General features: G+C 43.9%; 1 protein-coding gene across 1 annotated transcript in view; it reads left to right on the top strand.

Moving 5' to 3' along the window:
• The first annotated feature begins 262 nt into the window (after positions 1-262).
• The window catches only part of VPS26C (VPS26 endosomal protein sorting factor C), a 77,710-nt gene continuing 52,756 nt past the window's right edge, over positions 263-25,216 (top strand). Inside the window, exon 1 of the mRNA XM_049874838.1 lies at positions 263-410. Within this exon, the coding sequence (XP_049730795.1) occupies positions 354-410 (57 nt within the window). The 5' untranslated portion in view covers positions 263-353. The remainder of the gene's footprint in view (positions 411-25,216) is intronic.

Genomic DNA, 25,216 nt, shown 5'->3' with positions numbered 1-25,216 from the left:
GCCGAGAACTTCCCCCTCCCTCTCCTAAGCCGGGAGGAGACTATTTCCGGCGTGACACTGTCCTTTACGAAAGGGGTGGGGTGGACCTGGTCCCGCCCCCCACCGGATGGGGGCGTGGCGAAGAGTGACTACCCCTCTGTCCGCGCTAAGGCCCGCCCCTGCGCCGGAAGGAGGAAGGCGTAGGGCATCCTGGCCACCTGAAAGGGGGGAGTCGATCCGGCGTAACGTGCGAGGTCACGTGACGTAGTTGCGGGCTGCGGGGTGGGACGGGGGATTCCGCAGGGGGGCGGGCGGCGTTCCTTCCCATCGGGTCACGTGTGACAGGAAGTGGCGCCCACTGCGGAGAATCAGCGATGGGGACCTCCTTGGACATCAAAATTAAAAGAGCAAACAAGGTTTATCACGCCGGGGTAAGTGGGATGGGCGGGCCATCAGGTTGCGTGGTGTCCAACGCCCCGCGCACTTCTGGGTGACCCTGGGCGGGTTTGGCATGCACCTCCAGGTGCGTCCCCCCGCGCGTCCGGCTGCCCTGCGGGGGGCACCCCGGCGGAGGCGCCACCTAGTCTGCAGGGCGTGCAGGGGCGAGCGGGCAGGCGCCGGCAGTGCATCTCTGATCGTCTGGTCCCGTGAACATCCTAAGGCCTCGGGCCCTAGACTGGAGTTTTCAGGGATCCCTGAGGGCTCGATGAACAAGTACCCCTTTCCGTCCTTCCTAAAGTGACTGTAAAGGAGCAGTGAACAAGCGGCAGAATTAACCTTAAAAACAGAAATTTGCGCATCAGGTCGTGGTCACCGCTTACACCATACACAAGTTCCTCATTTTTCTGGTTTTATTCTTTGAATAACATAGAGAAGAAATGGCGTATTAAAATGAAAGTCTAAAAAAATAAAACCTTAACTGTGCTTTTACTAAGTTTTGTGCTAGTTTCAACCTCCTCCGGCCTCAGTTTCCTTATTTGCAAAATGACGATACCCTAAGGTTCCTCTAATTGGGGGGATCTCAACCCTCCCTCTACATGAAATGAATCACCCAGGGAATTTTTAAATATCATTGGACGGGTCCCACACCCAGAGATATTGGTGATTCTAATCTGCAGCCAGGGTTGAAATTACAGCTAGCTCTAACACTTCTTGGAAAAAATTGTTAGCAATGGTTGGTCACATGAATGCAGAGCAGGCTCAAAAGGGATCGAATACCGGGCGGTAGCCATGAACAGATGCTAAAACCTTGGGCTGAAAGACTATTGGAAAAACAGGATATTTACACAGACTCCAGTGGTCACCCCCATGTAAAATTCACCCTTTGAAAGTGTAGAAGTCTGTTTTTTGGTATATTCCAGTGTTGTGTAACCATCACCACTACCTAATTCCAGAACATTTTCATCACAACACGAAGAAACTCCCTACACGTTAGCAGTTACTCCCCGTTCTATACCCCCGCCCCCACTCCCCAGCTCCTGACAACTGCTAAACTACTTTCTGTCTCTGGTTTTGTCTGTTCTGGACATTTCACATACGTGGAATCATACAAAATGTGGCCCTTTGTGTCTGCTGCTTTCACTTAGCGTAATGTTTTCACAGTTCATTCATGTTGGCACACCCATTAGTTCCTCATTGCTTTTTGTAGCTGAATAATATTCTCTCTGGATAGACCAGGTTTTGTTTATCCATTCATCCATTGATGGACATTTGGGTCGTTTCTACTTTTTGGCTATTATGAATGATTCTGCTATAAATGTTGATGTATTAACGGATTTTTGTGTGAGTAAAACACACAGGTACATGGGTATATGCCTAGAAGTGGAGTTGCTGAGTCTTACGGCAACTCTGTTTAACCTTTTGAAGAACTGCTGGACTGTATTCCAAGCTGCTGCATCACTTTACAGTGCCACCAGTAACGTTTCAGTTTCTTCACTGGTTTGTATTCTTAGAACTTTTGCCATTGAGTCGATTCCGACTCTGCGACCACATAGGACAGAGTAGTACTGCCCCATAGAGTTTCTAGGGAGTGCCTGGTGGATTTGAACTGCTGACATTTTGGTTAGTGTCCGTGGCTCTTGACCACTATGTCACCAGGGTTTCTCTCTCTCTCTATAGTATAAAAAAAAAAAGTATAGCTTCTCCCAAATAGATGGTGAAGTGGTGCCTTGCCTGTTGCTATGATGCCAAACAGGTTTCAGCGGCGCTTCCAGACTAAGATGGACTAGAGAGAAAGGGCTGGCAAAGTACTTCTGAAAAATCAGGCAGTGAAAACCATATGAATCACAACACTCTGATCCCCCACCATCTTGGGAATGGCACAGGACCAGGCCATGTTCCATTCCATTGTGCAGGGGAGTCACCATGAGTTGGTGACTGACTTGATGGCAGCTAACAACAACAATGTATAAAACGTAAATCAATTTACAAAAATGTATAGAGGAACATATGCCTGTGACTCCTGTGTTGGGCTCTGATCTTTGATTCAAGACAGGTTGAGTAGGTGGCCAGTACTAAGTTCTGAGTAGCAAGACCCTCACCATTTGGGGGCTTGAAGAGATCTCACTGCCTGTGGACAGTCTATCTCAAGTCTAATTTACACCATGGCTGTGGGACAATGGGTGGCCTCTTTGCCACCCCCAACTCCAGCTGCACGTAGGAGCTAATGACATAACAAGTTAAAGATTTGACTCACCCATGAACAAAGTAGAGCCCTGGTGGCACAGTTAAGAGCTCGGCTGCTAACCAAAAGGTCAGTAGTTTGAATTCACCAGACACTCCTTGGAAACTATGGGGCCATTCTACTCTGTCATGCAGGATTGCTGAGTTGGAATTGACTAGACAGTGACAGGTTTGGATGGAGAGAGCACAAGGCCTGTAATTGTCATAGATGGCTTGATGTGGCTGCCTTCTACTTTGGCATGATCTCAAGCAATAATATTCCGGACTTGAGGTAGTAAATAATTGTCATTGCAGTAAAGCAATGTTCGTCCACCTAACCACATAAAGCTGTTTTATATTCCATCAGCAGCACACTGGTGTAGGGTTTGACCGCCAGACAGCATGACTTCCGTTTTACTGATGCGGAAACTGAGGCCTGGAGAGGTTCTCGATTACCGCTAATAACAGAGCCTGGATTCCAGGGCAGGTCTGTGATTTCAAAGCTTGTCCACCCAACACTAATATTCTGCCTCCCTAGGAGTGACTGTTTTGTGCAAAATGGAGGAATTTGTAATGTATGTAGAAATGGTGGTTACTAATTTCTTTGGAGTACTGTAAATAACACTGTAATATTTCAATTAAAGACTGATGACTTCTACCCTGAACGTGTGTTCATTCTATTATTGGGCTTTTCGATATTTCAGTTGTGGAGGTACAGTAAAACCTGTGAAACCCAGAACCTATGTAAGGCAGAAACTTGTCAGGGAAGGAACACTCAAATATTTTCCTCTAAAACGAGTGATAGAAGAGTGGTAAGACTACACCCCATCAAAGGCGGACAGCTTGCAAGACCTGGGGAAACCGGGCAGTCAGTCTGCTGAGTTCCAGCTCTCCCAGATTTCACTATATGTGAAAATGACTTCAATTCTGTGGACTCAGAGAAGTTAGAGAACCTAACTAATATGTAGATGTAAAATTGACATTTGGACTTTTTTCCTAGAATAAAATGCTAATTTGGAAAAATGATTTAAAGGGAAAACAATCACAGTTGAATCTTCTTTTTTATTATAAAAGTAATGTATGCCATGTTAGAAATTACTGTGCAGAGGATGCAGAGTAAAAAGCCCAGCTCTTCTTTGATCTTCTTACTCCCTTCCCTGTGCCTGGAGGTATCTACTGGTGCTTTGTGTGCTCTTCAGAGATCTTCTATGAATAATAAGTGCATGCCTCCCCCGCCCCAACACACACACACACACACACACACACACACACACCGCTTACTTTTTTTGTTCAGTAATGTATCTTGGACACCTTTCAGTGCATCTTCATCAATCTCATTCTTTTTTAGGTGGTTATTTAACCCAAACAAATTCATTCAATCAGTGTCTGTCCATCTCTAGAAGTGTACAGGTCAGTAGAGAGAGATGTGGGTAAATAAGTAGCACTAGAGACAGTAAAGTACCCAAATAGGAGTCTGTGGTGTAAGACCTTGGGTGGCACAGTCTGTTAAGTGCTCGACTACTAGCCAACAGGTTGAGGGTTCAAACTCACTCAGAGGTGCCTCCAAAGAAAGGCCTGGCAATCTGCTTCAAAAGATCACACGGCCTTGAGAACCCTATGGAGCAGTTCTACTCTGTAAAACATGGGGTCACCATGATTCAGAATCCAACCAGTGGCAACTGGGATGATGTAAGGGAGCCCAAAGTAGGTCAGTCATTTCATCGGCAAGGGTACAAGGGGCACTTAGGGAGCCTCCCTGAAGTGCCGATGCTTGAATGATCCTTTGTGTGAGACCAGGGCCTCATTCCCCTCTTTGCATTATTTGTTTCAGTCAAGGACTAGGTAACGTGAGCCAAGTGAAGCAAGAGCTTACACACATTTGTGAAACAAGCCAAGTTAAGTAAAAGATTTATTCTTTTTGCCAAACTTTTGGACACTCAGGTTCATCTCGTTTGACAGCCTTTTTTTTTCTTTTAAAGCCACTTAGCTGTATGATCTTTCTAAAATACTTCTTCTGTTTCTCTGGGTTTATTCTGCACACTCTTTTAACTTCATAAGCTGGCTGTTTGGCTCATTAAATTTTAGCCATCTTTTAAAAATGCTGATGTTTTGCACTAAGTGCTACATGCAACCCACAAATTTGTTTTCAAACAACGTTTTTGTTATTTATTATATAATTATAAAGCAGTCACCCTTGTAATCCCACCAGGTCCTGCCGGAGAGGGGTAGGGGCCAGGAAAGTGAGATGAGAATGAGTTGGAGAGGAGATAAAGTTTAGAAAAAGCAAACGCACCCTGCCACAGAAGACACTGCTCAAAAAAAAACAAACCAAAACCATTGCCATCGAGTCGATTCCGACTCATAGCGACCCTGTAGGACAGAACTGCCACATAGGGTTTCCAGGGAGCGCCTGGTGGATTCAAACTGCCGACCTTTTGGTTAGCGGCCATAGCTCTTAACTACCACCCCACCAGGGTTTCCAATGAGGCTTTATAGTGTAGTAATCCCATTCTCTGTGGGGATATGGAAATATCCAAAAATAATGCTCCACTGCCTTGGTGGTGAAGTGGTTAAGAGCTCGGCTGCTAACTAAAAACGTTGTTCTGTAGGGTCACTATGAGTCGGAATCCACTCGAGGACAATAGGTTTGGTTTTCTTTTTGGCCACATCCCAAAATTGTACCCCACATGGTTTGATTTGTAGTATTTTCATTATTGTACCACTTAATCATTTTTTAATTTTCATTATGATTTTTTCCTTTGCCATATGCGTTACTTAGAAGTATGCATTTTAATTTCTGTTACAGTGTCAACTCTTCCACTTTAAAATTTCATTTTATAAGCTTACAATAATTCCTCATTTTAATATTACTTAAATTTTAGAAAATTCCTTTTAAGAAGAACAGTTTTAATAACAAAATGAGGTTCTGATGGGGTAGTGGAATGTTAAGGAGCCCTGGTTGTGCAGTGGTTAAGCGCTCAGCTGCTAACTGAAAGGTTGGCAGTTTGAACCCACCCAGCAGCTCCCCAGGAAAAAGACATGACAATCTGCTGCTTTAAAGATAACAGCAAAGGAAACTCTGAGGCAGTTCTACTGTGTCACATGGGTTCGCTGTGAGTGGGAATCCATTCGATGGCACCGGACAACAACAGAGGAACGTTATCTGGTCAAATGTCAGAAAAAGAACAACTCAGACGAGTTTTCAGTAACTCACAATCACCTGTAGTAAGTTACAAACGCATTTTGGGAATACTTCTGTGATTGCACTGATTACCTTTTGTTGCAGTGATTTTGTTTTATGAGGCCACCTAACTAAAGTGCTTTGTTTTGTCTTGATTTGTATTGCTAGGCCCGCCAGCCCTTGCCTCTTAGAAGATGCTCAAAAACTGTTTATTAAATGACAGTTGAAGCCTTAAAACATTGAAACAAAATTCCATAAGACTAACATAAATGCATTGATCGGAAATGGGAAACTGGCCTTACAGGCCTATTATAGGTTTACTTTGTAATTACAAATGATATTTTAGATATAAATTCTAAGCAGATGTTGTTGGTAAGGTTTATTCTTATTTTGACATAGCCCCAAAGCTACAACACCGAACTCTCCATTACTTGTGTTTGCTGTAGTGCAGTCATTTTAGGAGAATGGTTCAAATAAGCGTGGGAATAGATAATTCAGAATTCCTACAAATATGATTATTTTCTCTTCAGTTCAGGAATAGGAAATAGTCTACTACAGAATTTGCCAGAGTTTGACCCTCCCATTATCTTCATCCCAGTTCACGTGGCTCAAGAGTGAGCATAGACCCTTCCTCAGAGCTTGAAGCATTGCCACCATGCCACCTTCTCTCCATGAGTCCTCAATAAATCTGAAAACTTGACTTGTTTCCAGAGACCCATGTTATGGTATGCGACAATGCAGAAATATGATCAAAATTTCCTAATTCCTTATTTCCAGTGAAAGTTTTAATTTCCCCTGAGAACGCTTGTCTTGGTCATCTAGTGCTGCTATAACAGAAATACCACAGGTGGATGGCTTCAACAAACAGAAGATTATTCTCTCATAGCCTGGTAGGCTAGAAGTCCAAATTCAAGGCATCAGCTCCAGGGAAAGGCTTTCTTTCTCTGTGGACTCTGGAAGAAGGTCCTGGTCATCAATCTTCTCCTGGACTAGGAGCTTCTCCAAGCAGGAACCCCAGGTCTAAAGGTCATGCTCTGCTCCCAGTACTGCTTTCTTGGTGGTATGAGGTCCCCCTGTCTCTCTGTTGCCTACTCTCTTTTATATCTCAAAAGAGATTGGCTTAAGACACTTTCTGGTCTTGTAGATCTCATCAATATAACTGCTGTTAATCTATCTCATTAATGTCATAGTGATAGGATTTACAACACATAGGAAAATCTCATCAGATGACAAAATGGTAGACAATCACACAGTACTGGGAATCATGATCTAGCCAAGTTGACATGTTTTGGGGGGACAAAATTCAATCCATGACAATGCTTAACTAATATTGTTCTATAATAGCGTATATTTGTGTAGCCTTTTCCGGCTCACAGAGTGCTTCAATCCTCATAAATTCTGCAAGGAGGTGGCATTTCCCCCATCATATGGTTGTGAACACAGAGGCTCTGAGAATTCAGTGACATGCTCAGGGCGTCGATGAGAGCAAATGTTTAAATTGAGATCATTCTATTCCCAAGTCCAGTACTCCGTGCCTTTTTAGGGTTCTAATTTTCATCTGTAGAAAGGAGATGATTCCTACTCAAAGGTTTTGCGGGGAGAATTAGATGATGTTTTAAGACATTTTTATGGGCTCTGACCTGTAGTAGGTGCTCAAATGGTGCTTGTGGTTGTTAGCTGCTGTTGAGTCAGCCCTTGACTTGTGGTGACCCCATGCACAACAGAATGAAACACTGCCCTGTCCTACACCACCCTGTGATGGTTTGCAGATCGGGCTGTTGTGCTCCATAGGATTTTCAGGGCTGATTTTTGGAAACAGATCACCAGGTCTTTCTTCCTAGTGTGTCTTAGTCTGGAAGCTCTGCCAAAACCTGTACATGAGGTGGTGGTATCGTTACACTTTCCCCATACTCCATGGTGTCTGTTCATGCTCAGAAGTGCTCCTTCTCTGCCACCGTGTTCACTATGCTTTTAGTGTACTCTACACATTGCATAATCGGCATGTGCCAGACCCTTTACCGATTGTCAGATGCCTCCACTGTTGGCTGGGAGGAGGAGGGTCGGTGATCAAGTGGACCCTAAAGAGATTACAGCATCTTAGTGCTGAAAGCTGAGTGGTTTTAGTATTGCTGAATACTTGTTTGCTTGGTGCAGTAGATGTGTTTTTGATTGAAAAGTTCAAGTCAAATGTGTTATAAATTATGTCTTCTTTACATGAGACAAATTTATTGGTGAAAAGAGCCGTGCAGTAAATCTTTTCGTAATTCATTTGTTTTATAAATCCAGGATGTTTTGCATTCTTTAGTCCTGGCACATGTACTCATGAAAACGGCACTGTTAAATAGTATGGTTGTGAAGAACATAAGATACTTTACCCAGCAAGCCCAGCTTACAATAATATGGAATTTACGCACGGTGGGCTGATTACTGTTACTGCAAGAACCTCTGTATTTGCGTTTTGTCTTATTTCACGTGCAAGTTTAAAAAAAAATTTAAAGAGGAACAATCCTGTACGTAACAGTTTATTATGAAGAAAAACTGCAAAGCTAGAATGGTATGGGGGAAGAAAGCCTAACTATTCTACTTTGTACTACTGAATTCTAGGTAAATGAATGATCCATGATTGCAAATGCTTTTGCTAGTACTCAGAGTATAAAAATATAGATCTTAGAGTTAGGAGGGATCTCGAGATAATTTTGTGGGAGGAATGAACTTTTAGGATACTCAGTCATGTTTACTTTAAGTGGGTCTCCTTTTCTCACTAATAGTCTCCTACTGAAAGGGCTGAGGTCCTTGGTGGCGTAAATGGTTTGCGCTCGACTGCTAATTTAAAGGTTGACAGTTCAAACCCACCCAGCAAGTACCTCGGCAGAAAGACCTAGCGATCTGCTTTAGTAAAAATTTCAACCAAGAAAACCTTATGGAGCAGTTCTATTCTGTAACACATGAGGTCGCCATGAGTTGGAATTGACTCAACAGCAGTGGGTTTTCTGAAGAAGCTTGTCCTAAATCATAGAGTAAACCTTACACGATGCATGAGTGGTATTTTCAAACTTAAAGGAGCCTGTTAAAAACGGGGATACAGCAAACTTACCTGTGCAATTCTTCATTTGATATTTGTTGCAGCAGATGTGCTGACCTCAGCAGTAGTAAAGCCTGTTGGACCACTGTGGGTGTGTCTGCTTCTAGACTCTGCTGGCAGCCCAGTCTCAGTGCCTCATGCACACCTGTGCCCCCTCGCCCCGCCCCAGCAGACCTTACTCAGCCAGTATCCTTGGGTTTCCTCTGCTTTCCTCCTAAAGCCCAGACCCCAATCCAGCCCTCAAGACCTTGCGTCATCCTGGGTTCTGCCCTTGTTGCCAGCCATGCCCTCTCCCAGGCCCTGAGCTTATTAGGCTCCACCTCCCACCCAGTGCCTTTGGTGCTGTTCCAGACAGCAGTCTGCTGCAGCACGGGCAGGTCGGGGAGACGCACCTCTTTTCGTCCTGTGATTCCCACCCCCCCCACCCTTTGACTCCTTCCCCATAAAGGCCCCCATACTGAGTCAGCAGAGCCCACTGGCATTGACCTTCAGCATTCCCTCCTGACTTTACTTACTGATGGCCAAGTCCTCTACTTGTTCCAGGAAGCTAATGGCTGCTGCCTCCCTTACCTACCTGTCATGGATTGGATTGTGGCCCCCAGAAGAATGTGTCATCTTGGTTAGGCCATGATTCCTAGTGTTGTGTGGGTGTCTTCCATTTTGTGATTATAATTTTATGTTAAAAAGGGCTAGGGTGGCATTGTAACACCCTTACCCAGGTATCATCCCTGATCCAGTATAAAGGGAGTTTCCCTGGGGTGTGGCCTGCACCACCTTTTATCTTTCAAGAGATAAGAAGGAACAAAGTGAGAGGCCTCACACTATCTGATTTTAGAAGGTATTATACCGCCACAGTAGTTAGAACCCTGATACTGGTACAACAACAGATATACAGACCGATGGAACAGAATTGAGAATCCAGACAAATCCACCCACGTATGAGCAGCTGATAATTGACAACGCCCAAAGTCAGTTAAATGGGGAAAAGACAGTCTCTTTAACAAATGGTGCTGGCATAACTGGATATCCATCTGCAGAGAAACTGAAACAAGACCCATACCTCACTCCGTGCACAAAAACTAACTCAGATAGATCAAAATCTAAATATATAGTCTAAAACAATAAATATCATGGAAGAAAAAATAGGGATAACACTGGGAGCCCTGGTACAAGGCATAAACAGTATACAAAACATTACTAACAATGCATAAGCACCAGAAGAGGAACTAGGTAACTGGGAGCTTCTAAAAATCAAACACTTATGCTCATCCAAAGACTTCACCGAAAGAGTAAAAAGATTACCTACAGACGGGGAAAAAATTTTGGCTACAAGAAATCCGATCAGTTTCTCATCTCTAAAATCGACATGATACTCCAAACACTCAACAACAAAAAGACAAATAACACAATTAAAAAATGGGGAAAGGATATGAACAGACACTTCACCAAAGAAGACATTCAGGCAGCTAACAGATAATCTGAGGAAATGCTCACGATCATTAGCCATTAGAGAATTGCAAATCAAAACTACAATGAGATACCATCTCACTCCAACAAGTCTGGCATTAATCCAAAAAACACAATAAATGTTCAAGAGGTTGTGGAGAGACTGGAACACTTATACATTGCTGCTGGAAATGTAAAATGGTAAAAACCACTTTGGAAATCTACTTGGCACTTCCTTGAAAAGCTAGAAATAGAACTACAATACAATCCAGCAGTCCCACTCCGTGGAATATATCCTAAAGAAATAAGAGCCTTCATGTGAACAGATATATGCATACCCATGTTCATTGCAGCACTGTTTACAATAGTAAAAAGATAGAAGCAACCAAGGTGCCCATCAATGGATGAATGGTATATTTACACAATGCAATACTACACAGTGATAAAGAACAATGATGAATCTGTGAGACATAACATGGAGGAATCTGGAAAGCGTTATGCTGAGTGAAATTAGTTGCAAAAGGACAAATATAGTATGAGACCACTATTATTATAAGAACTCAAGAAATATTTTAAATACAGAAGAAAATATTCTTTGATGGTTACAAGGGTGGGGAGGGAGGGAGGGGACATTCACTAATTAGGTAGACAAGAGCTATTTTAGGCAAAGGGAAAGACAGCACACAATACAGGAGACGTCAGCACAACTGGAATAAACCAAAAGCAAAGAAGTTTCCTGAATACAACCAAAGGCTTTGAAGGCCAGAGCAGCAGGGCCGGGGGTCTGGGGACCATGGTTTCAGGGGACATCTAGGTCAGTTGGCATAACAAAATATATTAAGAAAACATTCTGCATCCCACTTTGGTGAGCGGCTTCTGGGGTCTTAAAGGCTAGCAAGAGGCCATCTAAAATGCACCAATTGGTCTCAACCCACCTGGAACAAAGGAGAATGAAGAACACCGAAGACACAAGATAAACATGAGCCCAAGAGACAGAAAGGGCCACATGAACCAGAGATTCCATCAGCCTGAGACCAGAAGAGCTATATGGTGCTCAGCTACAACCGATGACTGCCGTGACAGGGAACACAAAAGAGGATCCTTGAGGGAGCAGGAGAACAGTGAGATGCAAACCTCAAATTTTCGTAAAAAGACCGGACAATGTTCTGACTGAGACTAGAAGGACCCTTGAAGGCCATGGGCCCCAGACCTTCTGTTAGCCCAAGACAGGAACCATTCCCGAAGCCAACTCTTCAGACAGGGATTGGACTGGGCTATAAGATAGAAAATGATACTGGTGAGGAGTTAGCTTCTTGGCTCAAGTAGACACATGAGACTATGCAGGCAGCTCCTGTCTGGAGGCAAGGTGAGAAGGCAGAGGGGGTCAGAAGCTGGCTGAATGGACATGAAAATAGAGAGTGGAGAGAAGGAGTGTGCTGTCTCATTACAGGGAGAGCAACTAGGAATACATAGTAAGGTGTATTTAAGTTTTTGTATGAGAGACTGACTTGATTTGTAAACTTTCACTTAAAGCACAATAAAAAAACAAACAAAAAAAAAGAGAAAAAGGAAAGGGAAGCAAGCAGAGAGGTAGGACATCATACCACCAAGAAAGCAGTGCCCGGAGCAGAGCACCCGGGGTCCCTGCATGCAGAAGCTCCTAGTCCTGGGGAAGATTGATGAGAAGGCCCACAGAAAGCCTTCCGCTAGAGCGGACGCCCTGAATTTGGACTTCTAGCCTACTTTACTGTGAAGAAATAAATTTCTCTTGGTTAAAGCCATGCACTTTTGGTATTTCTGTTATAACAGCACTAGATGACTAAGACACTGCCCGTTCTGTCCTCGTGCACCTTCCTAAAACAGGCGCCCTCCAACTCCCACTTTCCTCCACGTCTTTGTATTCCTTCTCTTGGGCTGAGCTGACCCAGGATGCAGCTTTCTCCTCACTGTCCTGTCTGTGGCCTCCCTTGTACTCATGTCACTCACTGCTCCCTCATTCTCCTCCGTTCTTCTCTACTCCTCTGCCTCCTCATTTTCCATTCTGCTCTTCTGTGCTCCTCTGTTCCCTCATTCTCCCCCATTCTTCTCTACTCCTCTGCCCCCCATTCTCCTCCATTCTGCATTCCTCTGCTCCTGTACCTCATTGTCCTCTCCTCTACTCAGCTCTCCTCTCCTCTGCCTCCTCATTCTACTCTTCTCTGCCCCCTCATTCTCCATTCTGCTCTCCTCTACTTATCTGCTTCCTCATTCTCCATTCTGCTCTCCTCTACTCCTCTGCCCCCTCATTCCCCTCTATTCAGCTCTCCTCTGCCCCCTCATTCTCCTCCATTCAACTCTGCTCCTCTGCCTCCTCCTCATTCTCCTCTCCCCCTCATTCTCCTCCATTCAGCTCTCCTGTCCTCTACCTCCTCATTCTCCTCTCCTCTACTCCCCTGCCCCATCATTCCCCTCTCTTCAGCTCTCCTCCCCTCTGCCTCCTCATTCTACTCTTCTCTGCCTCCTCATTCTCCTCCATTCAGCTCTCCTGTCCTCTGCCCCCTCATTCTCCTCTCCTCTACTCCTCTGCCCCCTCATTCTCCTTCATTCTGCTCTCCTCTGCTTCTCTGCCCCCTCATTCCCCTCTATTCAGCTCTCCTCTGCCCCCTCATTCTCCTCCATTCAACTCTGCTCCTCTGCCTCCTCCTCATTCTCCTCTGCCCCCTCATTCTTCTCCATTCAGCTCTCCTGTCCTCTGCCCCCTCATTCTCCTCTCCTCTACTCCTCTGCCCCCTCATTCCCCATTCTGCTCTCCTCTACTCATCTGCTTCCTCATTCTCCTCTCCTCTACTTCTCTGCCCCTCTCATTCTTCTCGCCTCTACTCTGCCTCCTCACTTTGCTCCATTCTGCTGTCCTCTACTCCTCTGCCTCCTTTTTCTCAATTCTGCTTTCCTCTGCTTCTCTGCCCCCACATCCTCCTCCATTCTGTCCTTCTCTATTCCTCTGCCCCCTCATTCTCCCCTCCATTCTGCTCTCCTCTACTCCTCTGCCTCCTTTTTCTCCATTCTGCTTTCCTCTGCTCCTCTGCCCCCACATCCTCATTCCTCTGCCCCCTCATTCTCCTCCATTCTGCTCTCTACTCCTCCGCTCCCTTATTCTCCATTCCTCTGCCCTGCCCTTGCTTGTCAAGATCTTACCTCTTAGCACAGATAGATTGTGGAAAAGTTTTACTTTGAAGCCAGGTTTCCATTTTCATTTCAAATGTACTGGCGCAAACAGTTAAGCACTCAACCACTAGCTGAAAGTTTGGTGGTTCAAACTCACTCACAGGTGCCTTGGAAGACAGGCCTGATGATCTGCTTCCAAAAGGAGTTGACTCCATGGCAACTAACAACAACAACAGGAATTTTTAACCTCCTATCTCTGAGTGGCGCAAGCAGTTTGTGATTGGCTGCTAACCTGAAGGTTGACTGGTCTCCTGGTTCCGCTGTCGCTGGACTCTGCTGTGCTTGTTGCCACCTCTAGCCTTCTCATCGGTTTCCACATGTTACAGCTCTGTCTTCTGGGTCTAGGAGGTTCTCAGCGCTCAACGTGGTCCAGAGGAGTTGCTCAACTCTTGTCTCTTGATGGTAGTGAGGTCCCCACTTGCTCTCTGGGATTGGCTTTTTTTAAACCTACCAGCATGGCAAAACTGACCAGTTCCTTGGTGGGCCACAGGCACCTTATTTGCATAGTCCCACTCAATCATTTTGTGGGTTACAAGACCATGGCTAGAAAAACCATATTAAAAGCAGTTCCGTGCACCACATTTGCAATGCATTCCCCATTGTACTCCTCTAACTTGTAACCTTTGACTCTGTTGATAGGAACCTCTACTTGATTAAGCTATACTGACCCAGGTTACTGGTGCTCGGATAGAACTTGGCCTCTGAGTAACTCTGGAAAGGTTACACCGGCTGTCCTCTGAGCCTTTGGGCCAATCTCTAGTGGTATACAAAGTTGGATCACTTGTCCATTAATCTTCACTGCTCCTCCCCCCATGATAATATTCTTATTTTTACTTTTACTCTCATGTACCAGGAAAGACATCCACCAAAAGTTGGCCCTTCCTTTGTGTGATGGGCCGTGATTCTCAGTGTTTTGGCAGTCGTGAGATGTTGTGGTCACTCCCCTGTTGAGATTTGCTATGTCATCACCCCCATAATGAGATCTGCTGGGAGTAGCCAGTCGGTTGAAGGGGAGTTTCCTTGGGCGTGTGGCCTGCATCAAGTGTGGGTGGATGTTCTGGTGGGGCTTGAGGGCTTTTTTTCGTTCTGGACCCTGTAGCTGGCTCCCGTTTGTCTGACCCCCGGTTCTTGGGACTTGAGGTACCAGCTTACCTAGCCTTGCCTGCCGGTCTTGGGGTTCATCTGTCTTCACAGCCTGTGAGCAAGAGCCCTGCTCTCTAACCTGCCAATCTTGGGTTCACCAGCCCCCGCGACTGTGTGAATCAGGAGAAGCCTCTCTTCTGACTGTGGACTTGGGACGTTGCAGCCTCTACAACTGTGCAAGCCATTTCCTTGGTATAAATCTCTCTCCCTATGTGTATTTATAAGGTTTACTTGTTTTTCTTCTCTAGAGAACCCAGCCTAAGACACTTTGTATTGTCAGGATTGTAAGATAATTACTGTAAAACCCAAATCAGTTGCAACCAATGTCACAAAACAATTTGTGTAAAAATTTTGATTGAGAAGCTAATTTGCACTGTAAACTTTCACCTAAAGCACACACACATGTACAAAACCCAGATCATCATCTTTGATGCGTATTCCCCAACAGTTGTTGACTTAAATCCAAACATTCAGTTTCGCTGATTAAATCATTCAGTTGCTTAAGAGTACAGTTTACAACTACATTTTCTTGGAGGCTTTATCAGGAAGCTTCATTGCTTAAAAGTAGAAGTTGTATGAGTTTTCAGCTTCCATTCATTCTTGTGCTAGAGTAGACTCAAAACTTTGCAGCCAGAGGTTTGGGTCTATCATAGGCAACCACTTGGTCCACCTCTGTGTAGGTGATGGGGCAGTCTCCTCAGTTAGAGCTCTTAATTTTGTTATGAGAACTATGGGAGTTTAGTGGTAGAATTCTTGCCTTCCAAGTAGGCTACCTGGGTTCAATTCTCGGTCAGTGCACCTCACATGTGGTTACCACCAATCTGTAAGTGGAGATTTGCATGTTGCTATTTTTTTATGATGCGTGGCATAGTGGTTAAGAAGTATGGCTGCTAACCAAAAGGTTAGCAGTTTGAATCCACCAAGCTACTCCTTGGAAACTGGGCAGTTCTACCTTGTCCGGTACAGTCACTATGAGGTGGAATTGACTCGAGGGCCATGGGTTTGGTTCTTTTTATTGATGATGCTGAAGGAGCCCTAGTGACCCAGTGGTTAAGAGCTTGGCGCTAATCAAAAGGTCGGTAGTTCGAATCCACCAGCCGCTCCTTGGAAACCCTGTAGGGCAGTCTACTCTGTCCTGCAGGATCACTGTGAGTTGGAATCGACTACAGCAATGGAATTTTTGGTTTTTGGTTATGGCGCTGAACAGGTTTCAGTAGAGCTTCTAGACTAAGAGTAGGAAGAAAGGGCTAGCGATTTACTTCTGCAAATCAGCCAGTGAAAACCCTGTGAGTCACAACAGTCCAATCCACAACTTAATCATGGGGATGGCACAGGATCAGGCAGTGTATTGTTCACTTGTGACATGGGGTCACCGTGAGTTGGGAGCCAACTCCGTGGCAGCTAACAGCGACAATTTTGATAAAGCATTAGGTTTGTTCCTCATCATAGAACATCTGGACTTCAGGTTCCTGTTAGAGAATATCGCCACTGAGTCTATTGTCCAGTTCTTACCCAGAACTTTACAAGCAGTGGTATTTTTATGGAAGGCTGCCTGAGGGACATGTAGGCCATCCAGTCTTTTTTAAATGCAATGCTTAAATGTTAGGAAATTGTGTAGAAATATAATTAAAAAACAAAAACAAAAACAAAAACCCAGTGCTGTCGGATAGCAGTAGGCATTTAAATACTGACGAGTGTTCAATTTTACAATGTCCAAAAATCTTTAGGCCAAAAAGTAAAAATATTTCTTTTATGAGACTGAATAAATATTCAAGAAAATGTAAAACGCTAACTTCTGGTGTGTATCTTACCAATGATGTGTGAGCATTGATGCATCACCCTTCTCAAAGTTTACACCGGTTTGTGATCCTGCCCGTACTTTATGCAAACTCTATTTCCTTACACTCTTCTTTCTTCTAATGTATTCAAACTTTATTACTTTCCCACGTTATACATGAAATACCCAGAACACATGATTTAAACTAGTTTTGTAAATTTTAAGTATATTAAATACATAATTTTCTGGCTTAGAAAATTAAAGTAATACAAAATAATTTCGAATGAAAAGTAAAATTCTTCTGCGTCTCCTCTTCCCCCACCCCTTAAACATTCCCCAGAATTATCCACATTACATTCCCAAGCTCTCCACAGTGGGTTCTTACAGTTACCATAGGGGATCTGACCAGGGATCAGACTTGCGTGGATTAACCTAAGGCAGGGAGAGAGAACCCTTGAACCACTTTGTATAAGGTGTGATCTGCCTTCCAGTCCTCATTTTCTGAGCTCTTGCTTTATGCCCACAGCCCTTTAGGGGTTATTAGCCTTATTTGCTGCTGGCTTCCTCTCTTTTCCTCTGTTCCTGAACTTCACCTGCATTCTCTACTCAGCTTGGATTTGGATGATACAAGATTGCCTATCACTCATACATGATTTGATCCTGACCAGGATTTCAATTCCATGGCTGTTCGTGTTGTTCATTACAGGCATATCTCATTTTATTGTGTTCCGCTTTATTGTGCTTCACAGATAGTGCGTTTTCACAAATTGAAGGTTTGTGGCAACCCTGTGTTGAGTAAGTTTATCTGAGCCATTTTTCCAGTAGCATGTACTCACTTCATGTGTCTGTGTCAGGGTTTGGTAATTCTTGCAATATTTCAAACTCTTTTCATTATATATGTTATGGTGATCTGTGATCAGTGACCTTTAATATTACTGTTGTAATTGTTTCGGGGTGCTGTGAACGACGCCCGTATAAGACAGCGAACTCAATCGAGAAATAAATCTTGTGTGTGTTCCGATTGCTCTGACTGTCCGTTCCTCGTTTCTTCCTTGTCCTCAAGCCGCCCTATTCCCTGAGACATGACAGTATTGAAATTAGGTCAGTTAATAACCCAACAATGGCCTCTAAGTGTTGAAGTGAAAGAGTCGCCCATCTCTCACTTTAAATCAAAAGCAGAAACGATTAAGCTAGTGAGGAAGGTGTGTCGAAAGCCAAGACTGGCTGAAAGCCAGGTGTCTTGTGCCAAACAGCCAAATTGTGAGTGTGAAGGAAAAGTTCTTGAAGGAAATGAGAAGTGCTGCTCCAGTGAACACACGAATGATGAGAAAGTGAAACAGCCTTGTTGCTAATATGAAGAAAGTTTTAGTGGTTTGGATAGAAGATCAAACCAGCCACAACATTCCCCTAAGTCAAAGCCTAATCCAGAGCAAGGCCCTAACTTTCTTCATTTCTGTGAAGGCTGAGAGAGGTGAGGAAGCTGCAGAAGAAAAATTTGAAGTTAGCAGAGGTTGGTTGATGAGGTTTAGAGAAAGAAACCATTTTCATAACACACAAGTGCAAGGTGCAGCACCAAGTGCTGATCTAGAGGCTGCGGCAGGTTCTCCAGAAGATCTAGCTGAGATACTGATGAAGGCGGCTACACTAAACCACAGATCTTCCATGTAGACGGAACAGCCTTGCATTGGAAGAAGATGCCATCTAGGACTTTCATAGCTAGAGAGAAGTCAATGCCTGGCTTCGAAGCTTCAAAGGACAGGATGACTCTTGTGTTAGGGGGCTAATGCAGCTGGTGACTTTAAATTGAAGTCAGTGCTCATTTACCATTCCAAAAATCCTAGAACCTTTAAGGATTATGCTAAATGTACTTTGCCTGTGCTGTGTAAATAGAACAAAACCTACATGACAGCACATCTGTTTACATGGTTTACTGAATATTTTAAGCCCACTGTTGAGACCTACTGCTCAGAAAAAAAATATTCTTTTCAGAATATGACTGCACATTGGCAGTGCAGGTGGTCACCCGAGAGCTCTGATGGAGATGTACAGGGAGATTAATGTTGTTTTCATGCCTGCTAACGCTACATCCATTCTGCAGCCCATGGATCAATGAGTAATTTTGACTTTCAAGTCTTATTATTTAAGAAATACATTTTACAAGGCTATAGCTGCCATAGATGGTGATTCCTCTGATGGATCTGGGCAAAGTAAATTGAAAACCTTCTGGAAAGGATTCACCTTTCTCGATGCCATTAAGAACATTCGTGATTCACGGGAAGAGGTCAAAATATCAACATTAACAGGAGTTTGGAAGAAATTGAGTCCAGCCCTCACAGATGATTTTGAGGGGTTCAAGATGTAACTGCAGATATGGTAGAAATAGCAAGAGAACTAGAATTAGAAGTGGAGCCTGAAGATGTGACTGAATTGCTGCCAATCTCATGATAAAACTGTAGTGGATGAGGAGTTGCTTCTTATGGATGAGCAAAGAAAGTGGTTTCTTGAGATGGAATCTGCTCCTGGTGAAGACGCTGTGAGCATTGTTGAAATGACAACAAAGGATTTAGAATATTACATAAGCTTAGTTGATAAAGCAGCGGCAGGGCTTGAGAAGCTGCACTGTGTGTAAAATGCTATCAAACGACATCGCATGCTACAGAGAAATCTTTTGTGAAAGAAAGAGCCAATCAATGTGGCAAACTTCATCGTTGCCTTATTTTAAGAAATTGCCACAGCCACCCCAGCCTTCAGGCATGACACTTTGCTGGCAAAAAGATGACAACTAGCTGAAAGCTCAGATGATGGTTAACATATTTTAGCAATAAAGTATTTTTTAGTTAAGGTGTGTACATTGTTTTTTTAGACGTAACGCTATTGCACACTTAACAGACTACTGTATGGTAGAAACATAACTTTTATATGCACTGGGAAACCAAAAAATGCGTGACTTGCTTTACTGCAGTATTCACTTTATTGCAGTGGTCTGGACCAAACCCACAGTATCTCTGAGGTATGCCCAGTGGTGCAGTGGTTAAGAGCTTGGCTGCTGGCCAAGAGTTCAGCAGTTTGAATCCATCAGCCACTCCTTGGAAACCCTCTGAGCAGTTCTACTCTGTCCTGTAAGGTTGCCATGAGTCAGAATCAACTCGACGGCAGTGGGTAGTGGGTATGCCTGTATGTAACTTCAGGCTTGCTATACAAAGCGTTTTCTTCGGTCAGCTCCCTATATTCCCTTGTCATTACTCAGACATGTGATTATGCCAGCTCCCAGACTCCTCTGTAATTGGCGCCCTCCTAAACATTTGGTTTATAGTGGTTTATAGTCTGGAGTCTTTATGCTTACTTTATGCCAGTAGTTCCAAACCATTGTCAAAGTTCCAAACCTTTTGTGAGTTTTAATGTTTTTGAACTCTGAAATCAAATAATTATTAGCTCATAATCCTGCTAATATGTAGTATCTAACCCTTGAAACCACATGACACACCAAGATTAGAATTTAAAACTCCTGTGTGAAGGGTGCCTGTTTAACTTTTATTAATTTCTACTTTTTATGAATAGTATTCACAGTCTTTTTGCTCCTTTCTTTCTAAACTTTAACTCAGTGGCTCAAGTTCTTTTCCTGGCTCTCAGAAAAGTTTCAAAACCAGAAATTCCAGGTATCACCATTTGATGATAGCCTTGCTTTTCATTGGCCCTTTTTACTTGGTATTTACACCTGTACCACATTTAAAGTAAAATCTCTGGTTGTTTAATTAAATTTAGCCTGTCGTGTCTTGGTGTCCTCACCCATACACTGAGGGGGTGTTCTCCAAGGCCTTTCCCAATTTCAGGGTCCTCACACAGGAAAAGCCTGTCCCAGACACCAATCCGTTGTCACATTGACTCATGCACCTCATGAGGTTCTCTTACATATCCCTTCTCTTGGTTACAAGGGCACTGGACCTACAGGGTGGGCCTTGGCTTTGACGTCCACCACTATGCTATAAAAGAGCCAACAAACAACACAGGACCATGTTTGAACTGGACCCTAAGCCATCCTTCCTCTCCTTGTCCTTCAGTTGTGAGTGTGCCACGGTCCTTTGTCTCTGTTCAGTGTCCTCCTCTTTGTCTGGGCTTACTGGAAACCCCCGAAGAGCTACTGATCTAAACTTGCTGATGATGGGATTCATTCTTTCGGATTATGTCTTTTAAATTACTGGCATGAAGAAGTAAACAACTGGCGCTTAGCTGCAACTTCCCCTTGAGATAGTTGGTCTTTTGAGAGAAGATCTGGTTAAGGAAATTGATTTTAATTGATAAGATTTCAAGGGAGGCTCTTTTGAAAGGGGGACTCCGATAATCCTTGCCTGCTATAGGCTTCAGTATCTCATTCCTCTTCTCTCCAGTTGGTGCCCATTATTGGTTTTCATTTATTGAGCTTTTACTCAATACCAAACACCACCATAAGCGTTCTGCACTGATGATCTAATTTAATGTTCACAACAATTTTTTGACTTTAGTACCATTGTTCTCCTGTTTTTAGAGGTTAGGAAGTGAGGCCACTTTTCCTCTTCCTTTTCATCTGTGTACTCTTTGAGGCAGGGTAAGGAAGTCAGCTCTAGGGGGGAGGGTAAATTAGCTCTGCATACATCACCCCAACCCTCATATGGAGAGTCTTTTGTAGGTTTAGTTGACAACTCTACTGGTTGTGTGAAAAAGATGATATTGCATCTTCAATTGGGGTGGCCACCAAGTCAGAAACTAGAGTGCGAGGTAGCTGATGATCTGCTATGCGTATTTTATACACCAGAAGGCACTTCGAGGAAAAGTTTATTTTGAGCTACAAATTTTAATGTCACAGTGATTTTCATTTCTTTTTTTTTTATCCCTTAGAAGAAGGCGATTCAAGGTTCAACCAGTCCAGTTGAGAGAAAAGTCATTGAGCAGGAAGTTAGGGAGATAATGATGCTTATAAATTTATTTTTTGAAGACCTGTTGAGTTTCTATGTAGAGAGAGAGGCCACAGACTAAGATCCATGTGGCAAGAGAGACCAAGGAGCACAAGGTGCCACATTTAGAGGGAGGCCAAGGGCCATGAGATCCTTGTGGAGAGAGGCCAACGAGCATTGAAGGGCCAGACATGTGAATGAGGAAGCCATCTTGGAAGTGGATCTGCCAGTCCCAGCCACCCCAGCTGATGCTATGCGAATCAGAGATGGTACTGCCCAACCAGCCCTTCCTGAGTTTCTGAACCACAAAATTTCAGATCCACAAAACAATGGAATGGTTGTTTTTGCCCAGTAAGTTTTGGGGTGGTTTTGGCATAGATTGACTGCAGGTTGAGGATTTGAATTTTAGAGTTGGAAAGGTCTTTGGAGGGGTCGTCTGGCCCCAACTCCTGTGAAGGTTTGGGGCTCGCCATTATCACGTGGCTAGTGATGAGTTTTTTTTAGTGGTGGCTAAGCTCTGTCTGGATCCCAAGTCTCTGAGGTTCGTTGTTCCTACAGAAGGCATGGAGATCTTCGGCAAGGGGTTAAGGAGCAAAATCGTCACCACATTCGTTCTCCAGCAGCATCCCCAAGAGTGTTTCCTTCGTGTTGGTGCCAAATCCGTCTTCCCTGTTCTGACCTCTGAGCTGTGCTGCAGCGCCCTGCCTTCTTCCAGCCTTGGATTGGCTGTAGTATTGCCACTGAGAAACAGAGCAGGTTCCTGCACGACTCCTTCCTTCTTCAAGCCTTTCCTGGTTCGTAGAGGATTCGCCCTTTCCCATTTTGTCTAAACACAGTTTCCATCGTTTCCCCTTCATTCAGATCTCACAGTGCGCACTCTTGTAGAGTGTTTAAGGAGTTCTGGTAGTGCAGTGGTTAAGAACTCAGCTGCTAACTGAAAGGTTGACAGGTTGAACCCACCAGCTACTCTGTAGGAGAAAGATGTGGCAGTCTGCTTCCGTAAAGATGAAAGCCTTGAAAACCCTGTGGGGCAGTTCTGCTCTGTCCTGTAAAGTCACTGTGAGTCAGGATTGACTCAGTGGTAACAGGTTTGATTTTTTGGGTTGATGGTGCAATGGTTAAGCGCTCAGCTGCTAATCAAAAGGTTGGCAGTTTGAGCCCACCCAGCATCTCTGTTGGAGAAAGACCTGGCAATCTGCTCCTGTAAAGATTACAGCCTAAAAGACCCTATGGGGCAGTTCTGTTCCGTCACATGGAGTCACTGTGAGTTGGAATCGACTTGACAGCACCTGGCAACAATATAAAGGTTGTTGGAGTCCCTGAGCAGTACACACAAGTGAGCACTTAGCTGCTGACCAAAAGTTTGGCAGTTCAAGTCTACCCACAGGTGCCTTGGAAGAAAGGTCTGGCAATCTACTTCCGAAAAATCAGCTGTTGAAAACCCTATGGGACACCATTTTACTCTAACACATGTGGGGTCTCCATGAGTTGGAATTGACTCCATGGCAAGTGTTCTTACAGAGGTGGCTACAGTTGATTGTGACAGTAACTTAAGGTTTGGCACAGCCTTATTATTTTTCCATTCTGTCCCCTTTTCTCCTCCATCCTTCAGACCTTTGCCGTTCTTCCTCTGGATCATGTCAGAGGCCTCCTTGCTGGCATCTCTGACTCCTGTCCTGCCCCTAAATGGAGCTGAAATGGTTTCTCACCACCTTCCTATTCTCCCTCCCCTGCCAACCCCCCAACCCATACCCATATTACAGATTCCCCCTCAGCCCCGAATTACTGTCATTACCCAAATGGACCATCCTGCATCTTTTGCTCGTAGTGTGGCCTCTGCCTAGAAGCAGCCTCCTCACTTTACCTTGCTGCTCCTGCTGTCTATTTTGAGTTTTTGAAGTAGCAAACTCTTAAAAACCAGTTGCCGGTGACTGCACGTGTGTGACAGTAGAACTGCGATCCACAGGGTTTTCAGTGGCTGATTTTTCAGAAGTAGATCACCAGGCCTTTCTTCTGAGGAGCCCGTGGGTGGACTTAAACCTCCAGCCTTTTGGTTAGCAGCTGAGTACTTTGTTTGGACCACCCAAGGACTTCACTAAACTTTGTTGTTAGCTTCAGTTGAGTTAGCCCTGATTCATGGCAATCCCACGCACAATGGAATTGGACCATTGTAATTCATAAGTTTTCATTGGTTGATTTTCAGAGATGGATCACCAGGCCTTTCTTCCTAGTCTGTCTGAGTCTAGAAATTCTGAGAAAACCAGCTCAGCATCATAGCAACCCAGCAACACTCAAGCCCCACTGACAGATAGGTGGTTACTGTCCTTGAGGTTCATTTGGCAGGAGTCAAACCTGGGTCTCCCACATGAAAAGCAAGAATTCTACCACTGAACCCACCCCTGCTGTCAGGAAACTCTTCTTAGCTGGTAGGAAAACAACAGTTTCTCATCCTTTGGCCACATTTACCACTGAACCACATTCATTTTCGTATTTGGCAGTTTTTTTTTTTTTTTAAAGATGACCATGGGTTGATACTCATTTGAATTCTAGATTCTTGAATTGGTGACTGTGACTTTAAAAACATACATGTGTGGCATTTACTTTCATACCATTGAACCATTCTTTCTCTCAGTTAAAGTTGTTATGGCCTTTGGAGTTCTGCATTCCTTAGAAGAAACCTGCTCTTCCGTCATATTGATACTGCATTAGAACGTGATAGTAGAGTGTAACCCTCCTGAGTGTGGACGTATATTGTCTGTCTTGCTCACTACCCTGTACCTAGTCTGACACATGACAGGCATGCCAAAACTGTTTATTGAATGAATGAAGATATTTCTGGTATTTTGGCAGTAAGTATATACAAGCCATGCTAATTGATAACCTTAGTATTTTGTTATAGTTCCATTGTTAGTGAACTGACTGATTTTTGTAGTTTTTTGTGTAAATATTACTCACTTTTAGAATATGATGTGATTGTCAAGAAACTAGAATAACTATTTCTGTTTATAGTCGATTATCTTAGCATTTTTTTAAGTTGAGGTATAACAGCGTACAAGAATCATACTTTCCAGCATAGAGGTCTTTGAGACTGTAATCGTCACAGTCAAGATACAGAATGTCTCCCTCACCCCCCAGAATTGCCTCGGACACCTTTGTGCTCAACCCCTCCTTCTCTTGTGCCCCTTCCAAGCGCTAATCTGTTTTCAGTCCCTGTAGTTTGCCTTTTCGGAGATGTCATAAATATTATTTTACAACATGTAGCCTTTGAATCTGGCTTTTTCACTTAGCACGATGCATTTGAGATTCATCCAAGTCGTGTGTATCAGTAGTTCCTCTTTATTGCTGAGTCTCCTCTGGTACGGATGTACCACAGTTTGTTTTGCCGTTCTGTCATTGAAGGACATTAGGTGATTAGGAATGAAGCTGCTGAAAACAGTGATGTATAGGTTTTTGTGTGGACGTGCACTTCCATTTCACTTGGGTAAAATTTAGGAATGGAATTGCTAGGAGCATTATCTCAGTTTTAATGATAGATGGGAGATGACATATCCCCTTCAAAATTTTCCTTTCTGGAGCTTCGGTAAACACCACATAATGTTGACCATTATTTACTAGGTGGAGAAATCTAGTGATTGTTTATTCTGTTTTCCAAGCAAGATGGGAAACAGTTTTGTTATACAGAATACTGGAGATACAGATACCTAAGAAGTTGAATTCTCCTTAATGTTTCTGATTTCCATTTTCCAACCAAAATGGGTCTCTGAGTGCTAGTAAGAAAGGGTGTTTCAGCAAGCAGTTACTTGTCTAGACTCTTG

The sequence above is a fragment of the Elephas maximus genome, chromosome 2 (assembly GCF_024166365.1).
Source record: "Elephas maximus indicus isolate mEleMax1 chromosome 2, mEleMax1 primary haplotype, whole genome shotgun sequence".
Lineage (NCBI taxonomy): Eukaryota > Metazoa > Chordata > Mammalia > Proboscidea > Elephantidae > Elephas > Elephas maximus.
This window is presented reverse-complemented; position numbering and strand designations above follow the sequence as displayed.